General features: G+C 35.1%; 1 protein-coding gene across 2 annotated transcripts in view; it reads left to right on the forward strand.

The window, feature by feature from the left end:
- The window catches only part of FASTKD1 (FAST kinase domains 1), a 33,177-nt gene extending 22,112 nt beyond the window's left edge, over positions 1–11,065 (forward strand). For both annotated transcript variants that reach the window (XM_043894157.1, XM_043894158.1), the window contains exons 10-15: positions 4,091–4,219; positions 4,913–5,044; positions 5,414–5,527; positions 8,882–9,020; positions 10,162–10,276; positions 10,826–11,065. In XM_043894157.1, coding sequence (XP_043750092.1) covers positions 4,091–4,219; positions 4,913–5,044; positions 5,414–5,527; positions 8,882–9,020; positions 10,162–10,276; positions 10,826–10,921 — 725 coding nt within the window. In that variant the 3' untranslated portion in view covers positions 10,922–11,065. The remainder of the gene's footprint in view (positions 1–4,090; positions 4,220–4,912; positions 5,045–5,413; positions 5,528–8,881; positions 9,021–10,161; positions 10,277–10,825) is intronic.
- Positions 11,066–11,636: the final 571 nt, after the last annotated feature.

Below are 11,636 nucleotides of genomic sequence, written 5' to 3' on the forward strand. Positions count from 1 at the left end.
ACAATCTATTTTTAAGTCTCCCTCATTATTCCCAAAATACCTTATTTACAGTGATTATTTTGGACACAGGCTCTAGTCAAGATTCACTCATTCCAGGAGGTAATCTCTCTAACATTTTGCCAGATTTGCTCTGTGTGTTTGTGTGTGTGTGTGTCTATCTGTGTATACGAAGAACCATTTGAAGTGCCAGCCCTAAATACTTCAGGTTATAAGGACATTCTCCTATGTAAACACAATGCCAGTATCACACTTAAGAAAATGAACAAGTACCACTTACTATCTAGTATTGGTCACTCAGCCATGTCCAGCTCTTTGTGACCCCATGGACTATAGCCTGCTGTCCATGGAATTCTCCAGGCAGGAATACTGGAGTGGGTAGCCATTCCCTTCTCCAGGGGATCTTCCCAACCCAGGGATCAAACCCGTGTCTCCTGCATCTACTGCATTGTGGGCAGGTTCTTTACCTTTTAAGCCAACTGGGAAGCTACTGCCTACTCAATCCATAATAAAAATTTCCCAGTTGTCACCAAATTTTCTTTGATAAATTTTTTAAAGAAAACAATGTTGCGCTATATCACTTTCTCCCTATCTTTTTATCTCTTGATATTTTTTTTGTAAAAGGGATTGGCCTTTTATTATGGGTTGTGCCACATTCTGGATTTGTTTGAGTGCTTTCTTCTAACTTGCTTCTCCATCATCTGTATCCTTGGTAAACTGGAAGTTAGTTATAGATGCTTGGCTAGATTCAGAGTAAACATTTTCAGCAAAAATGTTTTGTATGTGGTGCTGTATATCTGATATTTGTATCATTTCTGGAGACATGTAACATTTGATTGTTTTTGTCAATTTTAATAGTTTTGGTTTTTTAAAAATAGAAAACAAATATTTCTTAAGGTCCTTTATAGATATTTATTAATTGTCAGAAAGGTTGTGGCTCTGGTGCTGATTATTATATCTCTTTAAAAAGTCTAAATAGTGTTTTAGTACCAGAAAAAAGGTGGAATAGAAATATTCCTTCCTACTACTGGCCTTAGCAGAAGCAGTATGTGAGGACAGCAAAGACATGGAATTATGTTTTTCTTTTCATTTATTTTGGTCCTGAATTGTATTTGTTTCTATTTGTCCTTAAAGAAAAAGGCTTTATGGGCCTTCTCTTCTCAGATTCATACTTCTTGCATGTCAGGATAATGTGAGAGTTTCAGAGGTGAAATGTCTGGCTCAGTAGTTGCTGCTTTTTCAGTCACTATTCACCAGGTACTGTCAGGTGGTCGTTAGTCACTGGAGATATAGGAGAGAGTAAAAAACAGAGAGACTTTATCATCATTGAGTTTACTTTCTGGCGGGGTGAAACTGGCATACATAATAAGCAAGTTCATAAGGTCTAATGGTGATAAGAATCTAAGAGGACCAGAGCAGGGTAGGTATGTAGGATGGAGGACAGTGAGGCGGGCCAGATGGAGTAAGGAGATGTCATTGACCATGGATTGAATGAAGTGAGAGAGGAGCATCCCAGGATAAAGAAAAGCAAGGGCAAAGGGCCGTGAGGTGAGAACATGCTTGATTTCTTTGTAGGAACAGCAGATTCAGTGTGGCAGGAATGGAATGGGGGAGACCAAGATGATAGGAGAAGAAACTGGCTCTCCTCAGAACTTTTTGCTGTGCCTGGAGAGTAAGAAATAGTCATTCTGTTATCCAAGCCACAAATACTTAACTGAGGGCTTCTGTGTCCAGCGTAAGATGTTAGGCTCTATTTTATGGTATGTTTCTCTAGGCTTATAGACCTCTAGTTAGGCTGTGTGAGACAGTATAAATATATTAATGATGTCAGTATGATGTTCATGGACTGTGGTGTATTTTTTGTAGGATCTTTGTGCCAGATAGTATCTGACCTATTTTTGTGTCTCTAATAGACAAGTAAAATGCGACTGTGACATGTGTGTGTTTATTCATGTACAGATGTATGCATGTATGGCATTCATATATACTCCCCTTTTAGTAATAGACTGTATATAGAAAGATGAGACTTGAAACTGAAAGATGAGACTTTGCATATGCTTTCTTGGTTGTTCAGTTGTGTGTTAACAACCAGAAGGAAATGAAAGTACATTCTTTTTTTTTTCTTCTTCAAATAAGGGATATAAGAGATGAGAGTTTAAGAAGTACAGCTTTGATTTTTGAAGACTTTACTGTGAAAATGATGGCAAAATTCTTGGAGACCTAAAGCTGAATTTTAAGTAATTTATGGAATGATACTTTTCTTTATTTTGAATAAACATTAGTTTTGACAGATCACTTTTGCTGGTAGAGGTCATCACATAACCTTGTTTGTGACTTGATCTTGCTTTATTAATAAACTCAGCAAAACAATTGGAATATTAACTTTTTTTTTTATCCTGTGTAAGAACATTTGCTGCTAATGGTGCATTTTAGGTGATCCCTTCCCTCTCATCAGAAATGTCTTTTGGCAGAGAAAGACAAATACCATATGATATCACTTATATGGGGAATCTAAAGTATCATACAGATGAACTTATTGACAAAACAGGAACAGACTCGTGACATAGAAAACAAACTTATAGTTGGTTACCAAAGGGGAAGGGGATGGGAGGGATAAATTAGGAATTTAGGATTAGTGGATAAAAACTACTATATATAAAGTATATAAACAAGTTCCTGCCATATAGCACAGAGACCTGTATTCAGTGTCTTGTAATAAACTATAATGGAAAAGAGTATGAAAGAAGAGAATATATGTATATATTCTCTTTTTTGATATATTGTTTTTCATACTCTTTTCCATTATAGTTATGTATATACTGAATCACTGTGCTGTACGTCAGAAACTAACACAACACTGTAAATCAACTATACTCCAATAAAAATTTTTTTAAAAAGAGAGGAAATTCCTCTTGGATGAGGCAAATCAGGTAAATAACTGCAAGCCTTATACTCTGGGATACACAGTGTGGTGCTGGCTGACATGTCAGGGAGGAGGTGCTAGATGAGACCTGATCTTCATACGTGTCTGTCCTCAGCCTGGAGGTCTGAGAGGCCTAGAAAGCAGCGTAGCACAGTGGTTCAGACTCCAGAGCTGGACTCTCCCAAGTGAAATCTCACCCTCCACTAGCCAATCATGCTGAGGCAAGTCATTCAACTTCTCTGTGCTTCAGTACACTTGGTTTATGAAGTGGAGATAATAATCATTCCTATTGTACACTCAAGTGAGGTTTTGAATGAGGCAATAATTTGTAAAGTGCTTAGAATGATTCTCCACAGTCTGAGCAATATTATCATCCGTATATAGAGACTGGTTATTTTTACATACTTTACTGACCTTTTGTTTCTTTTTTTTTCCCCCCACAATATATGAGTCTTTATTGAAAAACAAAAACAAACACGTGTACTTGAACATCAAAAGTTTTTGTTAATCACAAAAACAGACATCTCAAGTTAATGATTTTAGAGTTTTTCTATGTGTGGTAAAATACAAGAGTCTGGGCTCACTGAAATTTTTCCTTTGATATGAATCCTAACTACCTAGGGCCAGTGTCCTGTTTTTCTTCATCCTGAATTCCCCTCTGGGTGCACTGTTGTAGGTGGTTGCAGTGGCTGATGGCTTGGTAGTATGGCCTTTGTTTCCAGTCTTTCTCTTTTCAAGGCCATTTAAAGACTTTTATTGGAAGTATAATAATAATGCAAACATGTTTATACATCCTTTACATATATATATATACATATATATATATATATATGCATACACACACACACACACACACACACACACACACATATATACATAGTGTGTGTGGATTCTTACATGTGAATCATGTAAGAAATCAGTATCCAGATCAAAAAAATAGAATATTATCAAGAGCATGGTAACCTTCTTCCTGGCTTTTCTTTCCTGTTCTTCCCCCACCCAAAGGTAACCACTTTACTACCATCCTTACTTGTGACAGTATAGATTAATTTTGTCAAGGTTGTATTTGTATCATTTTTTAAAAACCTGGTTTTACCTGAATAAAGCATGTACTTACATGTATGTGAAGCAGCTGTACATTTTAATTTTTTTTCCTTAATTTTGTTTTAGGTGTATTGGATCCTCTCGTGTTAGTATTTCTTGGTTACTCTTTGGCCACACTTGGATATTTTCCAGAAGATCTATTGAAGGCAATTTTTAACATCAAATTCTTAGCCAGATTAGATTCTCAACTTGAACGTGTGTATCAACAATTTAATTTAATAAATTATCACTTATATTTAAATCCAAATTTCAGCTCTGCCTACCTACTTAAAGCATTTAAATGTTCATACTGATTTTTTTCTGTTTATTATTGTAGAATATAGAACAGTATAAAATAGAAAATGAAAGATTATTCATAATCTTACCACCAAGTGAAACTACCACTTTTAATATTTTAGAATGTTTCTTTTATGTCTCCTACCTTCATATATATATGTAGATATAGCTATATGTTTTAAGACAAAACTTGAATTATATTCACTTTTGTCTTTGCCTTTTATCACTGAACTATATTTTGAAAAATTTTCCATGCCATTCCTTTTTTTTTTTGATGTCATGATTTTTTTTTTAAATAGAATCTGACATTGTCCTCATCTTTGTTTCCTTAGGATAAATTGCTAAATGTGGAATATTAGGTCAATGAATATTCTTTGGCAGTATTTTTTAAAATAATGGTTTTAATGTTCATAATTAGAGAGAACAACATAGGTGTTGGTCCTATGATCCCACTGAGTGTAATAATTTAAAAATGTAAAACATGTATATACAAATGAAATGATTTTATAATATGAAAATAAAAGCTACATTCATTAATGGGGATAAATGAATGTGAAAAATGAATTGTCTTTGCTGAGTTCAAAGTCTATTAATGTATTTTTAAAATTTCAGTTATATGTTCATCTCTAAATATGAAGGTCCAGTTTCGTCTTATGGAATTAAATAGAGCAGTCTGCTTGGAATGTCCTGAGTATCAGATTCCATGGTTTCATGACCGCTTCTGTCAACAACACTATAATAAAGGTTTGAGTTTTCTTTGGGTCAAAAAGTAAAGTTTAATTCTAAAGCACATTATTAGGTTGTATGCACTGTTTTTATTGTTTAACCTATCATGACACCAGAATTCCCAAGAGTGCCATAACTTGTTTAAGGGAAACATTTTGTAGATGAAATTTGTGTTGTAAAAATTTCTTAATATTTAGGACACTAAACCTCTTTTGGTAGAGAGCCAAAGAACTTGTATTGAATTTAATGTCATTGCATATGGTATTATCAATACAGCAAGGCTCTTGTTTGAAATATTAATCTTTATTTTTTAGTTTGTAGATGTGGAATGATTTTCATTCAAAAACGGATTATTTTAAGTGAACTAATTGTTTTTATCTCATGAAGATTTTGGCAGCATGAATGGAGCACAACAGCAGATTTATAAAATGTTAGCAGAGGTACTGGGAGGAATCAATTTTGTGAAAGCCTCGGTTCTTACACCTTATTACTACACAATAGGTAAGTCTTTGGTAGGTTATTAACAATTTTCAGAAAATCAGACTAAATAGAATCATCTCATCAGTTGGAATTTTAAAACTTTAAAAAACTTATTTCATTATCTTGAAGATTTTCAGGGAATTCCCTGGTAGTCCAGTGGTTAGGACTTGTGCTTCTACCGTAGGGAGCATGGGTTTGATCCCTGGTCAGGAAACTGGGACATAATATATGTCCCAAGCCCATTGTATTGCCAGTTCATATTTGTATTAATATCTCATGTTGTCAAGAAGCTTATTTTTATGTGAAAATATATATGTCATTAAAAATAAGATTTAATTGGTAATATTTGTATATGAAGATATGGTATAATTAATACAATTGTATGATTACCATTTAGTACCATTTAATACAATGGTATGATTACCATTTAGTACCACTTAGTACAATGGTACTAAGATTGGAAAGAAAACACTTACTTACATGATCTATAACACATGCTTATAGAGAAGGGACAAATAACCAAAAAAAGGAAAATCACCCATGATACAACCGCTGTTTGCTTTTGATGTCTGTTTTTCTGACTTTTTTTTGTTCATTTTTAATGACATTGTTTTCTTTCTAAATTTTATAAGGAGTACTTGTTATGTGTATAAGCAATATGTATCTTAAAAAGTTCTGATTTTTTAAAACCAAAATGACTTTTTATAGTATGTAACTTTGAAAGTGAAGTGAAAGTCGCTCAGTCGTGCCTGACTGTGACCCCATGGATTGTAGTCCATGGAATTCTCCAGGTCAGAATATTGGAGTGGGTAGCCTTTCTCTTCTCCAGGGGATCTTCCCAACCTAGGGATCGAGCCCAGGTCTCCCTCATTGCAGGCAGATTCTTTACCAGCTGAGCCACAGGGAAACCCAACTTTGTTTGTATATTGTGAATATTTTTTCTATGTCAACAAATATAATTATCCAACATTATTTTTAGTGACTGTATATATTTCATTGAATGACTCTGCTATAGTTTACTAAGGTTTTTTGCTGCTATGTGCATCTTTCAAACAATGCTGTAATTTCATATAACAGCAATAATAGTAATTGATACACTCACATATTGATTATTATGTTAGACATTATTTAATTCTTTTACTTACTTATTTTTGGCTGTGCTGGGTCTTTGTTGCTGCACGGGCTTTTCTCTAACCGGTGAGCGTGGCTGCTCGCTAGCTGCGGTGTGTGCACTTCCTGTTGCAGTGGCTTCTCTTGTGAGCACAGGCTCTAGAACACGTGGGCTTAGTCATTGTGGTTCCTGGGGTTAGTTGCTCTGTAGCATGTGGGATCTTCCCACACCAGGGATCGAACGAATGTCTCCTGCATTGGCAGGCAGATTCTCTACCACTAAGCCACCAGGGAAGCCCTTAAGTGCTTTATATATAATAAGCTTATTATATCCCTTTAAGTTTTGCAAATACTGTATTTTTATAGATAAGGAAACTGAGACCCAGAGACATTGTTGTTTGCCCAAGGTTATGTAGCTGGCAAATGGCACAGCCAGAATGACTTATGCATTCTAGCTCCAGAATTCATTCTCTTAAAAATGAGAAAAGTATATTTCATGTTTCATAATTAACTTGAAGATGCTTCAGTGCCTCAGTTTCCCTGAAGAATAGGTAATTAAATCCACTCTTTCTTCTTTTTCATTCCTTGTTTCTTTTTTCATTTTTCTTGGTTTAAATACTTTTATCATTGTTTTTATTATGGGAAAAATTTCAAACATATACAAAAATAGAGAGAATAGTATAATGAACCCTCATCCAGCATTAAAAATGATCAATACTCACTAACCAGAATCCCACCTGATCCTTTCCAAACAAATCACAGATAATATATCATTTTAGAATGTATATCTAAAAGGATATATAACCATAGTGTCATCATTTTCATCTCTACAACTATTCATAATAATTTCTTGATATTATATTGCTTATCAACATTTAAATATTTCCGTTATCTTGTATATGTTGTATTTTACTGTTTGTTAAAATTGGAATCCAAATTTGACCTTTGGGTGATCTGTCTTTTTAAGTTCTACCTTTCTGTCTTTTTTCCCCTTACAGTTTATTTATTGAAAATAAGTTTTTTGTTTTTTCATATTTTGAACTTTTCCATTTGCAGTTCTGTGATGTCATTCAACATGCTCCTGCATCCCCCATTTTTCCTGTAAACCAAAAGTTAGATCTAGAGGTTTGACTAGACTAGTCAGCTAGGTTAGTTTGGGGACAGTAGTGGTGGTTTTTTTTGCCAGCTCTTTCATAAGTGGTATGTGCTTCTTTTTTTTTTTTTTGGTATGTGCTTCTTATTGCATCTTATCATAAGACATACAATTCTAGTTGTCTTACTATTATTATATTAAGATTCATCAGTGTGTTTGTAGGTCATCATTTCATCCATTAGGAAGTTTGCTCCTCAGCTTTTCACCTAATGATTTTAGCAGCCATTTAAATTATTATCTAAATGCATCATTCATCAGGGGTAGCAAAGTAGTGGTATTCTACATCTATCATTTCTTCTGCATTTGTTAGCTGGAATTTGTCTAAAAAGAACTTTCCTATGTCACCTGTTTAGTTACCCAATGTACAGTTCATACAGGAAAGACTTGCCTGAATCTTTGTCTTTGCTAATTTTCTGATGAGTTGGTTTAGCTTCTCAGACTGTGAACAAGAGATTTAAAGGGATTACGATAAAACGTCTTAATGTGATTTGGCTTGAAGTGAAGTGAAGTCTCTCAGTTGTGTCCAACTCTTTGTGACCCCATGGACTGTAGCCTATGAGGCTCCTCCATCCATGGGATTTTCCAGGCAAGAGTACTGGAGTGGGTTGCCATTTCCTTCTCCAGGGGATCTTCCCAACCCAGGGATCAAACCCAAGTCTCCCGCACTCTAGGCAGATGCTTTACCGTCTGAGCTACCAAGGAAGCTGTGATTTGGCCTAGTGCAGTGCTAATTATAGCCTTCATGCTAACCAATAGTTTAGTAATATTTGCTGGTTGATTTTTATTGATCGATTTCAAAGAGAGGTGCTCTTGGATCATATAATAAGTTGGATAGGGACTTCCCTGGCAGTCGAGTGGTTAAGACTCTGTACTTCCACTGCAGGGGGCATGGATTCTATGCCTAACAGAGGAACTAAGATCCCCCATGCCACACGGTGTGGCCTAAATAAGTAAATAAATGAAACAAGTTGGATAATTAGAGAGGTACCTCATTCTTCATGTTTGTGAGTGTGTGTCTTTATATACATGTGTAAATATTTAAGATATATCTTAAAATTTTACCTATAAGAATTTACCTGATTCATATTGTTGGTTCCTGTGCTTCCTTATAGACTTTGAGTGTATCTTGGATAAAAGGAGAAACCCTCTTCCTTATGGAAGCCATAATACAACTTTGGAAAAACTGCCAAAAATACACTTGGAATCAAATACTCAAATAGCTGGATCAAGACTGCCACCAGGAGCTGAAAAGTAACTTTCTCTTAGCTTCAGATTTTATTATCTAAATGTTAAATTTGACACAATTTAATGAGCTCAACTATCAAGGATTGTTTATAGTAGAATATATTCCTCATATATGTTACAAATTCTACCTACATACATTTGCTTTTGTTGTGTTTTCTACCTTAAGTGCCATCCTTCACTGTCCAAAGCTGAGCAGTCTCTAAAGCACTAACCTTCCCATTGTCCTCATTGGAAATAAATAGTATCTTCTTCTTTGGACCTCCCATGCCTCTCTACTTTTCTGAAAAGCACACCGCTGCTTCCCACACTGAATTACAGTTATGTGCTGTATATCTTATGGTCTTTGACTGTTTGTTGTTGTTCAGTCGCTCAGTTGTGTCTAACTCTTTGTGACCCCATGGACTGCAGCACGGCAGGCTTCCCTGTCCTACACTATCTCCTGGAGTTTGCTCAAATTCGTGTCCATTGAGTCGATGATACCATCCAACCATCTATCTCATCCTCTGTCGCCCTCTTCTCCTCCTGCCCTCAGTCTTTCCCTGAATCAGGGTCTTTTCCAATGAATCAGCTCTTAGCATCAAGTGGCCAAAGTACTGGAGCTTCAGCTTCAACATCAGTCCTTCCAATGGATATTCAGGACTGATTTCCTTTAGGATCTCCTTTGGATCTCCTTGCAGTCCAAGGGGGTCTCAAGAGTCTTCTCCAGCACCACCAATCAAAAGCATCAATTCTTCAGCACTTAGCCTTCTTGATGGTCCAGCTCTCACATTTGTACATGACTGTTGGAAAGATCGTAACTTTGACTAGATGAACTTCTGTCAGTGAAGTGATGTCTCTGCTTTTTAGTACGTTTGACTATAAGCTGTGTCTTTTTATTTTTATGTCTCTCACAGTGCCTTACATATGGTAGGTGAATAATAAATATATGCAGGACAGAGAAACACACAGATGAAAGCATGTAGATACTATAATTTGGTTTAATCTAATGGAGAGGATTACTTGTCATTATTAATTTAAGTAGAAAAATAACAGTATACTCAGTTGGCTTTTTTAGTTGATAAGGATACACCCTTGTTTCTGAAGTGTTTGTAATTACTCAGTTTCTCACTTTAATTTCAAAAGTAAATATTTATTTTTTTTTACATAGAATCGCTTTGGAATTTTTGGATTCAAGAGCATTTTGTAGAAACATCCCTCATTTAAAAGGAAAATCTGCTATGAAAAAACGACATTTGGAAATTTTGGGCTATCATGTGATTCAGGTATGAAATACTTATAATTCAGCCTCTAAAAACCCCAGAGACATTGGTTTTACATGTATCCTCTTTTAAGGTGAAAGTTATAGATTTACCTTTTTTTTTTTTTAATATTAAGGAAAGCTATATTAAAATATCTCTGAAATAGAATACTCTCCATTTTTTTTTTTGAAGAATAGCAAATAAAAATCAGTTTTTAAATTGTCTCTAGACGATCTCTTGATTTTTATATTTATTTTACAATGAAGAGAGGCTCTGTGCAGATGGACGGAGTTGTAAGAGAAAAAGGCTAGTGTATAAATATAAGACAGGCACATAGGAAAAAACGTCCACTCTTGCTATGTAGGAACTAGGAGCATGAAAGCTCTGAGGCAGAAAAGGGTCTTCCAGCTGTTGTCATGAAGGACAACCTTCCAAAAAGGGTTCAAAGGCTATGCTTATGTAAACTAACGTCTTAGGGTCTTACAGCTCTTTTCAGTATTCTTAGAAGCCTTCCCTGATCTTTTCTGTTGTTGCTTTTGAGCTTTTGTTTAGACTACATTACTTATTTTACAGATCCCTCCTTTCGAATGGAACTCCATGGCACTGTCAACAAAGGCTGCTCGAATGGACTACTTGAGAGAACGGATATTTGGAGAAGGCAAATCATGACTGTAGCTTTTACTGAAAATTAGTTATCATGTTGTGTCATATTTGGACTTAATTAAAGTGACTTGATTCAATTAAAAAGTAATAAGGTAGAATTGACTGATTTCTAGGTCAATTGAATATCTATTAAAATTAACAGACATTTTACAATTATTTTCTCTACTGTCTAGTTGGGAAACTGTTTAAAATTCTTAAGATAAAAGACATATAGCTTATAGGAAACTTAAATAGTTTGGCATTCATTCTTTGAGTGCATACTGTGTGCCAAGAACTATTTAATTTTTTATTTTGTTTTAATTATTTTTTTGTTCCAAGAACTATTTTAGACACTGGGTATACTGGAGTTAGTACAGTATATCTTTCATGGGTTGAGTTAAACACAATAAATTAATACAATTCATTCTATCAATATCTTAGATGATACTAAAAACTGTAGAGAAAAATTTGAACCTTGGTGGGGGAGTGATAGGAATATTGTGGGTGGGTGTAATTTACATAGGGTAATCTGGGAGAGGCTCACTGAGGTGATATTTGAGTCAAGACATAAGGAGTTATCTGGGAGTAGAGAATTGTAGGCAGAAGAACCAGTAAGTGCAAGTATTCCTGGCATGTTTGAAAATAACAAGGAATCTACTGTGGCTGGAGCAGAACAAGTGGGAGGTGGAGGTTAGAAGTATATTAAAGGGTAAGCCTGATAACAGTGTCAAATATATACTAC

Source organism: Cervus elaphus, chromosome 33, assembly GCF_910594005.1.
Source record: "Cervus elaphus chromosome 33, mCerEla1.1, whole genome shotgun sequence".
NCBI classification, from domain to species: Eukaryota; Metazoa; Chordata; class Mammalia; order Artiodactyla; family Cervidae; genus Cervus; species Cervus elaphus.